This window comes from Sphaerodactylus townsendi, linkage group LG08 (genome assembly GCF_021028975.2).
Source record: "Sphaerodactylus townsendi isolate TG3544 linkage group LG08, MPM_Stown_v2.3, whole genome shotgun sequence".
NCBI classification, from domain to species: Eukaryota; Metazoa; Chordata; class Lepidosauria; order Squamata; family Sphaerodactylidae; genus Sphaerodactylus; species Sphaerodactylus townsendi.
Window position 1 is genome coordinate 57,532,164 of NC_059432.1, and position 19,506 is coordinate 57,551,669.

The 19,506-nt window shown below is 43.8% G+C and overlaps 1 protein-coding gene across 4 annotated transcripts in view; it reads right to left on the bottom strand.

Annotated features, from left to right (window-relative positions):
* Positions 1-19,098, bottom strand: part of MXI1 (MAX interactor 1, dimerization protein) — a 75,415-nt gene extending 56,317 nt beyond the window's left edge. The window contains exons 1-2 of one of the 4 annotated variants that reach the window (XM_048505597.1): positions 18,750-19,098; positions 1,370-1,502 (exon numbers count right to left, since the gene is read on the bottom strand). In XM_048505597.1, coding sequence (XP_048361554.1) covers positions 1,370-1,502; positions 18,750-18,990 — 374 coding nt within the window. In that variant the 5' untranslated portion in view covers positions 18,991-19,098. Of the gene's footprint in view, positions 1-1,369; positions 1,503-1,997; positions 2,735-18,611; positions 18,631-18,749 lie in introns of those variants that run through there. The other 3 variants (XM_048505600.1, XM_048505598.1, XM_048505599.1) reach the window with 3 other exon arrangements.
* Between the last annotated feature and the right edge of the window lie 408 nt (positions 19,099-19,506).

Genomic DNA, 19,506 nt, shown 5'->3' on the forward strand with positions numbered 1-19,506 from the left:
TCCTACGCAGCATTTTTGTCTGAACAAGCATGGCACGGTCTCACTTCTAGCTCCATCAGGTTGTGATTGGCAAAACTACTTCTGGAGGTCAAATCTGCATAACTCATTGTCTAATTCACCTAAAATTGCACCGACACAGGAAGTGTGAATGGTATAATGAAAGAGAGATGGCTAAATTGAAAGTGTGGTTTGATTTTATTAAGTTTGATAATCCCTGCATGATAAATCAATCACACACACGTCTTTTTCAAGAAATAAACACTGCCCTTTCTTCCAAGGTACATTTGAATGAGATGATTCACCAGAAGCTGTGGCATTCTTGTATGTGGGAAGAATACTACTGCTAACAATCAGACTACAAATTTAGTATTTTGCACAAGACACTCTGAGACTCCCAAATATTATCTCTTTGCCCTTGGCACCCCACAATTATTTGTATTGCAATAACCTCCTTCACTCCTGCCAATTAGCAAACCAGCTCTGTTTCTGTACAACACAGTACAGAAACTGTGAAAGCTGGATGATCACAAGGGGAAAATTCTCCTACCTCCAAATACTCGGAGGCAATGAATTTTTCCTAAATCTCCTAAGCTTATGTGGGAAGAATACTACAGCTAAAAATCAAGTTTAGTATTTTCCACAAGACACTCTGTGAGACTCCCAAATATTGTCTCTTTACCTTTGGCATAGCTATTTGTATTGCAATAACCTCATTCACTCCTGACAATTAACAAACTAGCTCTGTTTCTGTACAACACAGTACATATCATCTGAAGGACACAGAACAAAACTCTGCATTATATTATTTGCACACTGTTAACAAACCTTTTATATGGTTGGGAGTTTTCTAGGATATCAGCATCTAGGCTACACTGTATCAAACACGTGCTTTTAAAAATGCTGCACAGAAGAAGTATATAAAGGACTACGGGCTTAATTCTTTGGGCACCGTTCAAGCAAATTCTTGGGGCATTGTTCTGGCTAACCCTATAAACCTAGAGATTCACTCTCCCATTGAAAATGTTTAAATTATATCCCTATATGTAGGATCTGACTTTAAAATCATAATTAGTTATCCTGGAGTAACAAAAAAAATCATCTTTGAATCGAAAAGTCTTCAGCAAAAATGCTGAAAATGATTTAAAAGATCTCTGGTACAACGCATAAAGAGCCAGCTACTAAAATAACATGTATGGAAATTCTTCTATTAAAAACCTAGAGATTACCAAGCACAGGGAGGAAGCAAGGGACTGCCCATCTGAAGCTCAAGGAAAATACATATACATTTGCCTCTTATGCATATAAGCATTTGGCTCACTCTTTCTGGTGTAGCCTGGCAATTCCCATTTTGGATTCTTGCAGACTGTACCTGTTAGCAGTGCCTGTACTGCTCCCTCCACTGCTATGCTTCCTCGCCCGGCTCAGCCTCTGCGGTGGCTTTGGGTCCTGCAGTCCAAGGTTCGGCATGGAAGGGAAGGTTGAGGCATAACCATGTTCACACTCTGCACAGCAAAAGGGGAAGAGAAGGATCAATCAACATGAAGCAAACAACAGATTCCAGGGACACTTGGGTCTTAGAGAATGCACTCTGACATCACCTTCAGGAAGCACTTGTGACTTCAAATAACCCTGAGAAATAGAAGTCAGAGCTCAAGTGTCAGAGGGAGACCCTCTGTTTCAAGAAAAAAGGGAAACACAAGTCCAAATCGAGCATCTAGATCTGGATCCAAGATCTGCTTAAGGAAAGAGACAGACCAAGGCTACAGTTATTAGGACAATTTCCTGGAAGTAAGTCCCAATGAATTTACACGTGGGATTTACTTTGGAATAGCTTTGCATGCTATTCACTGCAATGGTCTCTTCTCCATTTTTCTATGGTATGTGCAGCTCCCTTCCCCCAAATCCTCCCAACATATCATGTCCCTTCAGAAGGAACAATTCACCTCCACCTTGGGGAGGCATCACTTCAAACCACAGCCCTTCCTCAATCCAGTTACCTCTCTCTCTGCGGTCCAGATATTCAGCTGCCTCCAGAAGGCGCTGGATGTTGATCACCTCTACCCGTTCCATAGCCCTTGGATGGAGAAGGCCTCCGCAACACCCTAGACCTTTTCCTGAGCCGCTGATTTACAAAAGGGGAGGCCTTCTTCTTACCCTTGCAAGTGACCTTCTTTTAGAAGGATGGTGACCCCAAGATAAGTTCCCCACTTTCTTTCAGAGAAGGAGTGAAACACAACAAAACAGGATACCAAGCAGGAAGTCTGTTATGCTGCTTTCAGTAACTTAAACAGTGCCTGGGGGTTGGGGGTAAATCTAACAACTCTGTCCCCTGAATTCTAGCCACATGCTTCCTGAACTGTCCGGCTCCGAACTGTTTCCTGTCTTTTTTGTTTCATCTCCTTGCCCTTAACCCAGATCTTCAGCCTTGCTTCTTTCCCCTCCGGTCCTTAGCTGGCTCAGATCTTCCCCTTAAGCATCGAGCATTACTACTAATCTTGCCCCCGCACCCTTCCTCCGGCAATCCAAGCACCAACAGTTAGCCCTCCCACACTTCTCCGTAATCTTGTCCCCCTAGTGCTGCATCCTGCCCTCCAGTTCCTTGTTTTCCGCGATGCTACACTTTTCCTCTGAACCTCGGGGCTGCCCCTGCATCCATGGTCCAAGCTTTCTCCCTGGGATCTAGCCGTTTTCTCCGCCTCCTGCAGCAGATACTGTAGGTTTCTGCCTTTTTCAGTTTGTTTACCTCTGCTTAGAAATCATGGAAAGGGGGAGGGGACACACATGCGACTCTGACCCAATGCGACTTGGGAGATGTAGTTCACTGCTCCAGCTACCTTCCCTGCAGAACGCGTGCATAGACGACGCTGCCACAGATGCATTGTGGGAAGTCCTGTTTCTAGTGTGGGGCAGTTTAGCTGGCTGGACGGAAAAAGTGGCAGTGTGTTGTTTTCAGTGACTTTGACGTCCCCGTTTGTCTGCACTTCTGGCACTTGCGGGTATGAGGTGGGAGGGGGCGAGGAATGCCTGTTTTGTTTGTTGCAAAGCGTTTTTCCTTGATGTGGATCGAGCTGCTGCAACAACACTGAATTCCAGGCTGCTTTCATGAGCTGATTCACAATTTTCTTACCCCCTCCCAACACTGCCACAATCATTTCTATTCGAGGTTTCCCAGCGTGATTGCACAACGAGCGGTTTAAAAAAAAAATCACGAGAATGCATTTATGGTTTTGCTTTAAAAAAATAACCAAATATTTCAAGCTGCTAGTTTGAACATCCAAACCTGACATTCACCCTTAGAAGTAAGTTTCATTGCTGAAATCATTGAGGGTTGCTTCAAATTAAACTCGTTGAGAACTGAAGGGGGAAAATCTTGCATTTTAGGTAGATGTCCTACATGATATTGTTCCCTAAAGCAACATAGTTGATCACTTCTAACCTCACCTGGATGGGTAATCCACCCAAAGTGCTGTAACAGCATAAGATCAAACGAACAGAGAAACCAGTGCTTCCAGCATTCAAGTTCTGCAGTGTTTTATCATGACAGGATATGAATGGCTCAGCCTAGACGTCCCAGTAGGAGAGCATGGAAGGCCCCTAGTGTTATTATGGCAGACTGACCTTTTTTGCTAGTTTTAAGACTTCTGTACGGTGGTAGTTTGTAATTGCTGATCACATGTGTCTTAGCTGTTATGAAGTGTTTAATTTTTGTACTGTCAAAGACTTTCATGGACAGAATAAACTGGCTGTTGTGGGTTTTCCAGGTTATACAACTACAGTCTGGTAGTTTTAGCTCCTAACATTTCGCCTATATCTGTGGCTGCCATCTTGAGACATGTCACGGTGAGATATGTTTCTGTCCAAACTGTGCCATAGAGGGAAACACATCTTATTGTGACATGCCTCTGAAGATACCAGTCATAGATGCGGGTCACAGCCACACAACCCAAAACAACAACCCACATCAACAACCTCCTTAATTTTTATGGGATATTGAAGATCAAAGCCATTGTGCAGCAATTAACAACAAGAAAAAAGCAAGACTTCAGCAGATAGCACACTGCCTCTTTTGTAGGTTGATTGATGGTAATTAACCATAAACAAAGAAGCTTTGGAAAAGCAACTACTAAAAGTTACAATCCAAGCAGAATTTTTTAGACTTTACAAACAGCAAGGGGGGACCCATCCAAAACCAACAGCAGCAGACTACCTTTATTAAGGCCAGCTAAAAGCCACAAAAAAGCAAGCTATATTTCTGGTTCATAATAACACTTTACAAATGGGATAGCTGTTAAGCAACAACCAAAAAGAAAAAAAGGAGAAACAGATGTTGGGAAGGACAAAAAACTAAAGTCTGCAGCTTGTAATAGTTCAAGGCAGAACAGAGGAGGTGTTAATGGAGGGTTGCAGTGCAGTTCTTTGCAGAGTTGCTCCAGTCTAAAACTTCTGATTTTAATAGATTGTAGTAACTTTGCATAGAATTGCATCTTCAGCAAAGTAAAAAATGTCTGCGGGGAAAAGATTTCAAGGCAGAGTCCTATAATTCTTTCTATTACTTGTTAAAATGTTATATCTACAATGTACCAGTAAACTCAAGTGGCTGTTATATGAGGGGCCAGCTGCTCTTAGCTTGCAGGGGACGGGGGTGGGGGGGGAGTGGAGGGGGCAGGAGGAAATAGCCAGATCATCAGGATTCTACCATCTCTACTGCACAGGCATCAACAGAGCATTTCTGTCTGAACTCTTTAGAAGAAGATCAGGTCTAAGCATAAGTGTAATGAGCTTACGGTGGCACCATTCTGAGCTTATGGTTGCCAAATCTATTTATTAATTTATTTGCTAGGAATTTCCCCAACCTAACATTAGGAATGCAGGCCAGTATATGGTACACTCCATTCCTGTTATCTACACAACAACCCTATGAGGTAGGTAGACTTGGCCCTTTTACATTAATAGATTTTTCTAACCAACATTAACAGATTTTTCTAACCAACGCCTATTTTCTTGGGCTAAGATACTCCATCTTACACCCATCTTCACATATACATACGCCAAAAGATGAATAATACTGATCCTCATCGGTGGTTTCAATCTTACCCTGTCATGATGCATTGTATGCATTTACTACAACTAGTAGTCTAATATAATCTTTTAATGCCCTTAATTTACAAACTATCTCCTTCACTTGGCACTGAAGGACTGTTCCCGTCCAATTCCACTTAGCACACTTCTGCTGCTATTGCAAGCACTGTTGCCTTTGACTCATGTTTCCTGCTCCAAAGGGATTTATCACCCAAACTACTCCAGTTCTGCTTGGGTAACCTCCTTATCCTGACTCATTTGCTATACAATTACCCATCCAACCCTTTCCAAAATATCCACCAACCATCTTATTAGGTTTTCCCCGAGCCATTTGCTCTGTGCATCTTTTTAATCACTGATTTGCATCCACAGGGACAATTCTTTCTGAATTTCCGCCCCCAACCCCCTTCCAGTTCCAATAATTGTTTTAATTGTTGATTATTACTCATTCATCCCTTCTGAAAGTCAGTTTTAATATTGTTCTCGTCAGGTATTACAGATGGAGAAACTATCTCAGAGTCATACCATGAGCTTTTGTAGATCTAAGCTGATTGGTAGAAAGTACTTTCAAGACGTAGTTGACTTAATGGTGACCCCCACAGGGCTTCCGAGTCAAGAGACATTTTGAGGTGGACTGCCATTGTCTGTCCCCATTTGGGCTGAGAGAGTTCTGAGAGAACTGTGACTGGCCTAAAGTCACCCACCAGGATTCATGTGGAGGATTGGGAAATCTGGTTAGACAAGTTTAAATGGCCAAGACATTTGGCTTTCAAAATACTCCATTAAGGTGTTCCTCCAGACAGGGGTGTTCCTCCCATTGGGCAACGTGGGCAGTTGCCCAGGGCGCCACCTTGTGGGGGGCGTAAAAACTGCAGGTTCGTTTGTGGGATTTTTTGTATTTTCAGTGTTTTTCCATTTGTGGCCTGCAGAAGGCGCAGTTTTTAGGCTAGCAGTACCAAAATTTCAGGGATTTTTTGTGAGACTCTCCTGATGATACTACCCAGGTTTGGTGAGGTTTGGTTTAGGGGGCACAAAGTTATGGGCTCCCAAAGAGGTTGCCCCATCCCCCATTGTTTCCAATGGGAGCTAATAGACAATGGGCCTACACATTTGAGGGTCCATAACTTTGGACCCCCTGAACCAAACTTCACCAAACCTGGGTAGTATTATCAGGAGAGTCTCTTACTCTATGGACTCCCAAAAGGGGTGCTCCCATCCCCCATTGTTTCCAATGTTTCCGTTTCCATTCCATTGTAGGGTCTCACAAAGATACTCTGAAATTTTGGTGCTGCTATCTTAATAATTGCTTCCCTGACAGCAGTCCCCCCCCTCCTAAATTTCCCCATATTTTCCTTTTAAATCCACCCCTTCCTGCCAATGCTTGTTTTCTTTCTTTCTTTTATTCTCTCAATGCCTAATAAAGGTTGTTGTTGCTGTTGTTGTTGTTATTGTTGTTGTTATTATTATTATTATTAAATCCACCCTCTTCGGCATAGATTTAAAGGGAGAATCTGAGGTCCCCAGTTTAAACATTGAAAGTAATGCTGTTTCAAGGTGGGGGGATAATCCACCCCAAAACAGCATCACTTTCAATGTTGTTTAAACTGGAGACCCCAGGTTTGCCCTTTAAGGTGGATTTAAAAGGAGAATCTGGGCTCCCTAGTTTAAACACCATTGGAAATGATGCTGTTTGGGGTGGATTCCAGCATCACTTGTTTAAACTAGGGAGCTCAGATTCTCCTTTTAAATCCACCTTAAAGGGAGAATCTGGGGTTCCCAGTTTAAATAAAATTGAAAGTGATGCTGTTTCCCCCAATTGGGGGGACTGGATACAACACCATAAAATGTTTTCCTAGCAGTAATAAAACATTTTGAAAGCATTTTGAAAATGTTTTCAAAAAATATTTCTGCTGTGTTCAGATTTGTGAGTTGGGGCATGTTCTATAATGTGATGGTGACTTTGAAACAACCTGGTATAAAAAATCTTTGTTTGGTCGTGGTGGGGGAGGGTGGCCGCCCATGGAGGGCATCAAACTCAGGTTTTGCCCAGGGCTCCAGTTTGCCTAGGTACGTCACTGCCTCCAGAGCTTTCAGTAATCATAATCTCCAGCTCTTAAAACCTGGTCCTAATACCCTGACCTGGATAGTTCAGGCTACTCTAAGCTAGTCAGATCTCAGAAGCTAAGCAGGATCAACCGGTAAAAGTATTTGGATAGGAGACCGCCAAGGAATGCTAATGTTTGCCAGGTAATGGCAAACCACCTCTGAATGTCTCTGGCCTTGAAGACCCAACCAGGGATCACCATAAGCAAATATGACTTGACAGGGGGAAAAAAGGAAAAGGGGGAGGCAGTAGTAGGCTGAGAACAGGACAAGATTCTGTCTTAAGCAGCTTCAGTACTTGTACAGTTCTCACAGCTCCATTAACATTTTTACAGTCTATGCCCCCCAACACTCAATAACTTGCCTTCAGAATTTTGTCCGCCAAATAGAGTAGACCTAGGTAGATCTACTGCGCTTGTCAAAATCAGAAACCACTGCAGCAGATCTTCAGGTAGCCAGCTATATTCACCAAGGGAGCTCCAAGTGGCTGATTTCTGCCATGATGCCTTTGGCCACCTGCATTAATCCCAGTTTTACAACACCTCCACTTTCCAAAATATCCTTATGCTACCTAAACTCAAATACTGCTATTTTAATTAATTATGCAAATTAAATAACCTGTCTTCAATTTTACATTATTAGAATGGACTTTCATTATTTCTTTGGAACTATTTACCACCTACTTACTTGCCCTTTGCATCTTTCAGATGGGAGAAAACTGAGAGTATTATCATACTGTCTGACACTGTGGGGCATGAAGTTTTTCTAAAACTGCCTGGCATTTCAAGATGAACATTAAGCCCCTTGGAAACCACATACCCTAGGAGATGCAAGGAGAAAGAGACATTTGTCTTTGCCATTGCTACAGTCCAGTTTGGATGCTCATGTGGGTCAGGGACACCTATGGGAAACATATGAACAAAGCTAATTGGTAGATCTTTTAAAAACAGCACAGAAGTGGAAGTTCATTTATGTTTGTTGTCAGAATAGATGCCACAAGACATAGATAATTTCATCTTATTTACATGGGCAATGACAGAGGGGCAGGGCAGGCAGAAAATGGCTTGGTATTAATTTTATCACAGATCTCTCACAGATCTCAACTAGCTGAGAATGTGATTTTGTAATATTTTTTGTATGCCAATAAAGGCTTTGCATTGCAACTAGCTGAGAAAGAAACATCTCAAAACATAAGAAAATTAACTGAGGGTTGCAGTATGATACAACGTATTGGGATCAGCCTATTAAGATTTTTTAAGAGTTGGTCATGTTGAGCAATTAGAAATTACAGTATGCAAGGAAACTTGTTTCTGTTAGAGCCAATGTGGTAGAAGGTGTTTAATTGATTAATTCTAATTCAGCAATTTTGTGCTATATATTTCTTTGTTTTTGTTTCTTTTTTGGTACAACAGTAACTGCAACAGTATGTCCAGGAAAGTTAAAATGTTCTCCCACTTTCTACAGACACTTTCATAAACTTTATAAAGGAAAATATATTATGAACTTGGGATTTAAATATTCTCATACTCATTCTGTAACAGAGATTGTGAAAATATATCAGCAATATGTATATTCAAAAACATATTTAAATTAACTTGTTTCCTGTTTTGTTCCCTTAGTACAGAAAGGGAGCATTACATGGGGTTTTCAGCATTAAAACACTATTCAGCTTCCATGAAAATCAGTGCTAACTTCCATTTGACTGCATTGGTTTTACCTGAAACAGGAAAGTTACATTTAAAAAATAAAATGGAAATTCATATATTTTAACATAAATGAGTTTAAATGATTGAATACTGGACATGTTCATTGGAATCCCAAACAGGTATTTCTAATCATTAGTTTTTCTCAAGACAAACTACAATAGAGCTGTGATGGTGTGGCTAAAAGACCTAAGGAGCAATACAAAAATGTTTATTTAGAATCCTGTTCAGGTTTGTTGAGTGAGGTGTATTCCAGAAAAGTTTTCTTAGGGTGGCACTGCTGAGTCCCAGGAGATTACTGTGATTCCGGCTCGGTTCTCATCAGAGGCAGAGCGAAGGAAAATGTGCCCGGGGAGTGCACGCACCCTGTGCCCTGCCACGGCGCTGGCCGCCCCCAGAATGCCCCCTCCACGGCCTGGCCACACCTCCGCTGCGGCTCTCCCCGGGACATCATGCCCCCCCGGCCCCATGGACGCTACGCCACTGATTCTCATTCTAGAACTACATGCTCTGAATGACACTAGAGTGTTAAAGAATTGGATGTCCTGGGGAATATGTGTGTGTAAAATGCCATCAAGTTATGGCAAACTTACAGAAACTCCATAGAGTTTTCAAGACAAGAGACTAAAAGAGGTGGTTTGTTATTGCCTTTCTTTGCATGATATTCCTTGGTGGTCTCCCATTCAATTACTAACTACAGTTTGACCCTATTAAGCTTTTGAGATCTGGTGAGATAAGGCTAGCCTGGGTCATCTAGGTCAGGGCCCTGCATGATATAGATAGGGGTGTGTGTGTGTGTGTGTGTGTGTCTGTCTGTCTGTCTGTCTATATCTTTAGCCTTTACTTTTGGATCAGGCAGTTTTTAGGACTGAATCTTGGTGCTGTTGTCAGCACTTGGATTACTTTCCCTTTCCTTAGGGTTGTCAGGGATACACCCTGAGAAGGGCGATGTTTGGGGAAAGGAAAGGGTTCAGTTCAGTCTCTGAAGCTGCCCTAGTCTCCAAGGGAACTGATCTCTGTAGTTTGGAGATGGATTGCAATTCCAGGAGATCTCCATGCACCATCTGTATGTGGGGAACCCTACTTATGCACTTGTCATGCACAAAAGGGAGTGGGAACAAAGAATAACAGGCCAGCTACTTCAGAGAATTACTTATGTGAACAACTCCCAAGGCAGTCCTGCCCAATTCTCAGCATTCAGTAATTTGGGGTCACCATGAACATAAAGCTTAATCTTCTCCATGGTATATGGCCATTTGAATTTCTCTTTAGGGACAAACAGCAAGGGAAAGCAGCCTGTTTGAAACAAGCAGACTTTGAGATTACACTGCAATTGCTCATCCAAAAGGATTTTTCTTGGACAGTTCTGTGGCATTCTCCTCCCTCGCCTGGGCCCTTTGGGTGGTGTGTCCTTCCCTCCTCCCTAACCTGGGGGTTGGTCTCCCCAGACAATGACTTTCCCAATTGGCCCAAGGGCCAAGAAACCACCGCGTCCACAAAGCACTGGGTGTATGGGCAGCCCTCGCCCATGCCACCCTTTTCCTAGTAGGTCTCCTTGCCTCCCTTCCCCTGTCTGGCTTGAGAGTTCACACCCTCCCTCTCTCTCTCTCCCTTGTTGCTTCACAGGGAGAGGAGTTTCCAGGGCCTTGTCTCTCCCCTGTGGCGCCACAGGGAGAGGTGTTTACAGCTTATGTGAACGACTCCCACCCTGTTACTGCACAGGGTGGGGACCAGCTTGAACCGTGGTCTAGGTTCTCAAAGGAGGTCTGGGCTTCAGGGTCCTTTTCCCTCCTTCCCACTTCTCACCATTGAGCTTTCCCTTGTCTCTTCACACCACCACCACCCACATTCGCTGCTGCTGCAGCTGCTCCAGAATCGCCCTTTCCCACTTCCTTATATACCTTCTGCCCTCTCATTCCTCTTCCTCGTCCCAGCTGCTTCTCCAGCCCATCTTCTAAAGCCACCTCAGCTGTGGGCAGGTGGGCCCTGCTTCTCCAGCCCATCTTCTACAGCTGCCTCAGCTGTGGGCTTGCTGGGCCTAAGCCTCCTCTCTTCCCTGCCTTCCCCTTTGAACAAGGCTTCTGAGGCCTTCACCCTCCCTGCAAGAGGCTCCTCTGCAGCCTTCCCACCTCCCGCAGTGCCAGCTGGTGCGGGACTCAGTGGGATAAGTCCGGGCACTGCAGCCAAGCCTGGACAAGTTCATGAACAGAAATTGGTAGGAATCCAATATCCCCACACACATATTCCTGGGAATTCATATGGATGACCAATACCAATGTAACAATGGTCATGCAATTTTCAGAGCACCCCTTCCCAACAGGAAACTCTGTCAATATCAGGTGCCCTTCCCAGACTAAATCAGTAGCTACCACTGATTGTTCCATAAATCAATGGTGGGCTGTGTTATGCCACATTAATCCATAAACGAATCTAATATTGCTGGGGAATAAAAAAATATGACAAACATGTTATAAACCGTCTGATGCCGTTGCTACCAGTGATTCCATGAGCTGAAAGAAGCATGAAGGAGATGCTTCAATATTTTCCTAGTGGCATGTCAAAAGCAAAGTGAACAAAGAAGTGTGGTTAGCAGTTCGGCAGGCATCAGGTTAGCTAAATATGACAACTGGAAGCAGAATAATTTTCCTCTCTCCCTGCTCTGCCCTTCTTTTACTCTATTCTACATGTTCCTATTGTCTTCCGCTGCCTTCTTCATCAGGTTTGCTAAGCCTTGATGTTCAGAAAAAGCAAGCCAGCCCTCATCCAAGCTGCAAGAGGCTTATATATCATGAGATTTAAAATAATACATTTTTAGATTGCTTTTATTTTCATCCAGTTTCTAAGGCTTCAGGCTACACTGAGGTCAGACATTTTTTATGCCAGATCTATGTGGTGGAGAAGGAAAGGAAAGGGAAAATAAATGGATGAGATTCTCAAGATTTGAGCAGCTATATATTAAGAAAAGATGACTGTGAACTAACAGAACAACAGTCTTCTGCAAGACCTTATTTGAACACAGCCCCTTGCCAGAGGAGATATATGCAAGCACATACCTTAAACTCTGCTGATATCAAAATTGATATTTTTACTGAAGCATTAATGCTAAAGCAAATGCAATTATTTGACAGGTATACAGACAGTAAAGCTCATAGGTCCACACACAAGAATAAACATTTTTTATTGTTTATAGAAATTTTACCCAAAGAAACAGATAAACATATTTCCTTTGGTAGTCAGCCCACCTTTCTCCGCAGTGGGGCTTATGTCATTCTCTTCTTCTCCATTTGATTCTCACAACAAACTTATGAAGCAGGTAAGGCTGAGAGTGTGTGACTGGCCCAAGGTAACCCATTGAGTTTCCATGGGAAAGTGGGGATTGATGCCTGAATTTCCCAGATCCTAGTTTAATTCTCTGATTACTAAACTACACTGGTTGTCCACACTGCCATCTTGAGTGTCAGATTTGTGCTTTCAACCATAAATTCTTTGCAACCCATCCCAGACAACCTCTTACTAAAAGGAAATAAGTGTGGTTGAAGAATATCAGGGGCCATTTCCGCACGGGCAATGAATGGCGGCCTGGAGACGGTAAAAACGCCGTTTCCAGGCTGCCATTCGCACAGGGGGCGCAGCTGCATCGCAGCCGTGCCGCCCTCGCGCCACCCGCCCGTCGCGAGGCCGGCGTTTCCCCAGAGCGCTTGGAAGTGCTCTTTTTGGGAAAACGCCGCCTCGAAGCCGCTGCCGAGCGAACGGCAGCGGCTTCGCGACGCCTCCCCCACCCGGCACTTACCTTGTCCCGGGCCTCCGGCGCGTCGCCGAGGCCTGGGGACATGCCCCCCTGCCCTGCGCCGCTGGAGCAGGCGCACAGGGCCAGGGGGGCGTGTCCCCAGGCCTCGGCGACGCGCCAGAGGCCCGGGGACATGCCGGGTTGGCCTGGTGCCGGCGCTCTGTGGCGCCGGCTGCCCGGCTGTTTCCAGGACCGTCCATGCGGATGGTCCCAGCATCGTCGGGTTGGCGTCGTAAACGCCGACCCAGCCGCTTCCGCCTTCGTGCGGAAACGGCCAGGGATACTGTTCTCTATGTAGTCCATCAGTGGCAAAGAAGGTGGCTCATAGGCTGGAAGTGGTTTGTAGGCAGTATGGTGAATTCTAATAAAACACAGCCTTGTTCCTTCCGGCCTTCTTCAGTTTCCCATTCTATCTCTACCTTAACTGAATAATCCTAAACACATGGTGCCCGTGTCATGTGCTTCCATAAAAATTAAAAACAACCACATCACTCTTTAAAGGAAATTTTAGGTTTCACCTTCAGGGAACCATTGGGTCAGCATTTTTTACAGATGGTCCCTGATTTGGAATGTCTTTCTCAGGACAGTCTCACACGTTATGACCTCCCAGGGGAGAATGTTGAAAATTGCATCCATGGGATACATGGTATCTATAAGACATTTTAAAGCCACTTTACTCATGGTTAAACATAATTGTGTACACATCCATGCTACCACAGAGTCCTGGAAAGACTCCATACATTAGCCAGTGGTGGCGAACCTTTGGCACTCCAGATGTTATGGACCACAATTCCCATCAGCCCCTTCCAGCATGGCCAATTGGCCATGCTGGAAGGGGCTGATGGGAATTGTGGTCCATAACATCTGGAGTGCCAAAGGTTCGCCACCACGGCATTAGGCCTATCCATGTAGAATGTAGCTTTCTCTTTCAGCTGTCCACATAGCTTGCTACTTTGTGAGGCCACAATGTATGAGTCTTGAGATATGATTTGTTGACATGTGGACATTTTCATCACGTTGGAGCAATATTGTATGTGTTAAGTGCTGTTAAGCTGCTTCCCACTGGTGGTGACCCTATGAATCAATGTCCTCCAAAACATCCTATCGTTAACAGCCTTGCTCAGTTCTTGCAAAATGAGGACTGTGACTTCTGTGATAGAGTCAATCCATTTCATGTTGGGTCTTCTCTTTTCCTGCTGCCTTCAACCTTTTCTAGCATTATTGTCTTTTCCAGTGACTCTTGTCTTCTCATTATGTGACCAAAATATGGCATTAGTCATTTTTATTTTTAAGCAAAATGCTTGTTCTATAGAAATGAAAGGTGTCATATTTCTGGGGCCTAGTAAGGAAGAAGAAGCAGAATGCTGAACTGATGGAATCCCATTTTTAATCACACTCCCAGGACCCCAGAGTTTAAGGACTGGCTATGTAGCATAATTGCTACTACTGCTGTCTTTCTCACAATGTCAGGTTTGTTAGAAATAACTATTACTACTCTTATTTTTATGATGCCAATAAGGTAAAAATAACCCTTTATTATTCCATTGGTGAACTTACAAGTGGAGTTCACATTCTTGCATTGGGAGTTCTAAAGTGCTTTATTTAATATCTGAACAATTGCTCTCTACTGAATGTCAAAATATACTTTTCTATATATTTATTCTGTAGCAAATAATGTGGAGACTTCATTCAATAATTCATTTTCCTTTAAAATAAATGCCCCTTTTCTCCAGTTAATCTGCTATGCTGGAGAGACCTAAAGCATACACACTTCACATGTTTAAACAAAAATGAATGGAGCTGCAGTGCAATTATGGATTTCTGATTAAAAATGGCATTTAGAAGTGAAATTGAGATGCAGTTATTAAAAACACATTATAAATATTCAAATGTTTGCAAAAATGTATAAATGTCACCATGATGATGGCTATTATTGTTAATTACACTGGGGTGTTGGGCTTTATAAAATTAATGCAAATATTGCCCTCAGGCAGTTGCCAGCAGTATAAAGACAATGACATATGTTATATGGGAAGCAGAAAATACAACACGCCTCTCAGCTCTCCCACCACAATCTGACAAACAGGCAGCAGAAAAGTGAGAATCACGAACATGTAATGTTTTTTTAATTGCCAGGTGGAATACAGATGTCATCAATTGTAAGGTGATGCTAATCTTTTAAATCTAAGAGCATAAAAGTAGCCAAATAGACAGAATATTACTACTAATAATTTATTTTTAGGTCAGGATTGCCTCCTTTTTATTTTTTCAATTTACTCATGTACTAATTTATTTTTCCAAAGGAATTGTGCACGTTATTTCTTCTTAATTTTAGACCCAAAGTCTTCATCGAAGAATTTCTAGTAGGCTAGACTGGTTTGCTTTTAGCATTTATATATTACAAAGAAACTATATTTTGCAATAGCAACTTAAAACAGGCAGCAGATTTCTCTTTAACTCCCTTTCGCCTTGCAAAGCCATCCCTGCAATTCAGTATAGAAGAACTGCAGTTCAGATGTCCAGTCAGTAAATAAGAGACAACTGCGAATCTGACTATCACATGAAGTGGAAGGTTTACGGTAACGAATTAACTTGGCAGCATTCACAAGTCTTGGGGTTCCACTATATTTAACCCAAGCAAAGTGCCACAGTAGGTTGTAAACATTCTGGAAAATGTCATTATTTACATATTTACGGCCATCTTAATTTGTGATATATTGTTGGAGTCAGATCTTACTAAGAGAAAAGTAAATAAAAAGAAGCTCCGCCTTTCAAATACAAATAACTTTTACTGCTCAGCAAAAGATAAACCTGTTCCTCTTTACATAAGACACAAAATAGCCGGGTTTTTTTCTCTGGACAAGCCAAGCCCATCTAAACTAAAGAGAAGCAATGCACCACAGAGAAAACATTTAATCATTTGCTTTGCAATCTAACAGGAATTTACAAGGAGATCTACCATTGGTTAGTTCCCTGCACAAACAGGAAAGGACTGGACTCTGATATTTCCCCTTTGCGACACCCATTCGTGCCCTTATTGTTATGACAAGTCTTTTAAGTTGGCGAGCCCCGTCCACGCGAGCAAGAACTCTGTCACTTTAAGCGGAGACTATGATATCATCCGACCACAACTCCCAACAAGGACAGTCGCTCGGTTGCAGGCCCCTCCCACTGATCTCCAGGCTCAGCAACGCGTGACATCATGGGGATACAGCCGCTTCTGATTTGTGGAGATGCTTGCAATAGCCGCGCCCCCTGAGTTAGATCCGGACCTATCACAAGAGAGGAGTTTGTCTCCATGTGGAAACCATGTGGTTCTAAGAGTGGGGAGGAGCTGCGGCTGATTATACTGTAACGCAGCCAGGCGGATCAGAGTGCACCCGAGGAAGCGGCGGCGGATGCTGTGGCCTCAATGAAACTTTGCAGGCGGGGGTGGGGGTTGGGTCTACGAATGGACGCTGCCAAAGTATCGGTGCCTTGTTTACGTCTTTAAAGAGTTGCCCCAATCTGTGTCGGAGAGTCCCATTAAAAAGTTTCAGGAAAACAAACGCGTAGTTCGCTCTGAAAACTCGTTGCAGCTCTGAGTTTGCAAGTACATGGCTAAACCAGCATTACGCTATTTTTTTTCCTCCAAAAATCCAAAGGAAAATTCCAGGGTAGTGAAGCTATCTACGGGAGGGTGATGGTGGTGTTTGTAGTGAGGAATAGAGCCTACAAACCGAAAGAATGCAATGGGACCGGGCGGGTGCATCCCTCCACCGAGACGTTGTTATTAATGGTTGTAGTGGTTGCTACAGCCCATGTAGATCTTTCCCCTTGAGCCTGGGAGTGTCCTAAAACCTTTGAGATCGGTTTTTTTTTTTAAATCCTAATGACTGTCCTGTTTACATCCAATCACAAATGTAGATAGGCCTTTCTGGTGGACACACGTGGAGACTTCGATTTCGACAAGGGATGAATAATGACATGATAAGGGAGTGAATGCCTGCGTGCCTCCCAACACATATTTCCGGCTGATCGGCAGAGGCTGTATGAAAATCCTAGGACACTGCCAAGATAACGTGCAATACCCAACAGAGCTTCCACTGTAAGCAACAACTGCTCTTTGGGGCCCCAGCTGAACTACTGTCAGCACCCACTAGCTTTGTCAATGAAACGGGCTCGGCGGTGTTCAATGCTGAAAGTGCTAGGTGACGATGCGCGCAGGCTTGCGCCTTTGGTTATGTTTGGGTGAGGGGTATTAACTGCAGGCTTTTTTTCCTCTGTGTGTCTTTAACCTGCAGCAGTAAATAAGACAAAGAAGCCTGTGGGAGGCGGAGAACAATGTGACATCGAAGGACTCTGTTTTAAAAGTCTGGGGGAATGGAGACTTGGGGCCCAAATGTTTGCTGCTGTTTGTCTTTGCGGTGAGCGTCGGCCCTGGAAAGCATGCCAGGCTGATCCAGTCCATCGAGTTATGGACACCCTCACCTGCACTAACGAAATGAGGTGACCACATAAACAGATTATCCCGGCTAAGGGCTTGCAGCCACAGACGCCAGCATCAGCCTGGCTCTCGCCTCCCAGCCGCCACCTCCGGTTGGCTACCTGACCAGTTTGTTGTTTTTGCCTACGTGACTTCCCAGGGCAAGGGAGAAATAAAGAGGAGGAGGGGGTGGGAGAGCCTTGGCTTCACTAATTTTGCTCATTTCCCTTTAGTGATGGGGGCGGTGTTCAAGGAAGGGCCTTGGATCTCCATCCGAAAAGTCTGGCGGAGCCACGGAGGAAGAACTGGATTTACAAGGAAACAAAAAAGCTGCCTCTGGAAATGTTTCTATCCGTGACAGCCAGGCCTTGGCTATGGAGAGGGGAGGCATTGGGGAGTCTTTGCCCTCTTACCACAGAAACAATACACATATATGCACTAATTCATTGAAAAAAGGAAAAGAGAGCGAAAGCAATTAACAAAGACTAAGCTACTTTAACTGCAGTGGAAATGTACACGGGGTTGGGGGGGGGGGCGAGGGAGGGAAGGAGGGCGCTGGATCTGGAAGGCCAGGTGCGCCCGAAACCTACAAATAATAAACTTGAACCGGGAGCAGAGGGGGAGGGAGATAGAGACCCTTCGCTTGGCTCGATTGCAAGGGCTGAAGCGATGCACCTCTTTATGTATTTCCTTCTTCCTCTGAGTCCTGACCTTGGTGGTTGTTATGCTAGATCAAACACCGGGTCGGATGGTTAAAACGATTCTCTGGCGTTATTGTTCTCAGAGAGTCTGTGCAAAGACGTTGCAAACGAGGGATTCTCCGTGGATTACGATTTTCGCTGACAGCAACATTAACCAGGAAGCGGGGAGGGGGGGGTGTTGTTGTTAAATCCTATTTCCACAAGGGAGAAATATGTCCATTCGTACGCATACGGATCTGTGTCTCCCCTTTTTGTTCCTTTCACTTCTACCCGGCTGGGTTTTCTTTCTGCCCTGTGCCGAGAGGAGAGAGGGAATCACGTCCTCTCGGCCGCGGGAGGGAGGGAAGAAGGGAGGGGAGGACGCAAGAGTTGAAACTCATAAACAAGCAATTTTTCCCCTCTTTTTAGAAAAAAAGCTTCGAAGTATTTTTTCGCTTTTCCTGGTCGATCATAAAGTTTGCTTTCAGCACTGTCCCTCTCCCCCACCCAAATCAATCCCTTAGTTTGGTCGGATCTTTTTTTTTTTTTAAAAAAAAACACACATTCAGAGCATTTCATGAAAGCTAGGGATTTCACCAAACCATGCCTTCAGAATACATCTATGACGTGATCACATTGTTTTGGGTCACTTTATAGACATCACAGTGGTGGTTCTTTTTAAGAGGAAACTAAACAAATCAAGGTTTCCTTAGATGAATTATTTTCTATAAAGAATATATCTTGGTGTATTATATTGTATTATAGTTTAATTTAATCTGGACAGGTAGCCTTACCTCCCCCTGTCTTGTTGCATCTTCATAAACAATTTCTTCATTTTCTGTTGTCACTGCACATGCCTGGCTGTTGATTGGGGGGGGGGGGGATAAGGAGCCGCAGAAGAAGGAACCAAACAAAACCAGAACTCCACTTACTTTTGTTTTCCTTCTCGATTTGCTCAAGGTAGCTGGCTGCTTCCAGTAAAATCTGCACATTCTGTAGGAAAGTGTTGATCTTCACCATGGAGTCTTCGCTGCTGGTGTTGAATATGTCACTGAACGGGCACCTGGACATATTATCTGCCACTGGCGGTTGCTGCTGCTGCTGCCCTAGAGCAGGCTCCAAAGCATCATCCTCGCATTTGAATTCTTTCCTCGGCCTGCCACGTTTCCCCATTGATTCTGCGAATGGAAACTTTGAAATTTTTTAAAGCCCTTTTGGCCGACTTTCTCTTTCTCTCCTCTTGTTGCAGTTTGTGTGTGTGTGTGTGTGTGTCTAGGAGAGATTGAATGAATCAAGAGACTTCTTCATTGAAAGACTCCGGGCAGGTCCTAGTGCTCATCGATTCCTCTCTCACTTTCTCAAAGATGAGCTTAAAAGCATTTCATTCTTTCTTGCTTTCTTTTTCCAAGAGAGGAGTTAAAGTCCACCTCAAAAGACATTGTATAAATCAAGCATCACAAAAACCCATAGACTATAACTTTTTAATTTTTAAAATTTTCTAATGATTTTAACATGGAGCCATATAGCAGTTGGTGCAGTGATTAGGGTACTGATTAGGGTATTGACAGTTCAAATCTCACTCTGCTATGACTCTCATTGGGGGAATATGAGCCAATAATTCTCTTTCTCAGTGCCTACTTCACTCTTCAGGGGTTTTGTGAACATAAAATAGGAGCAATACACCTCTGC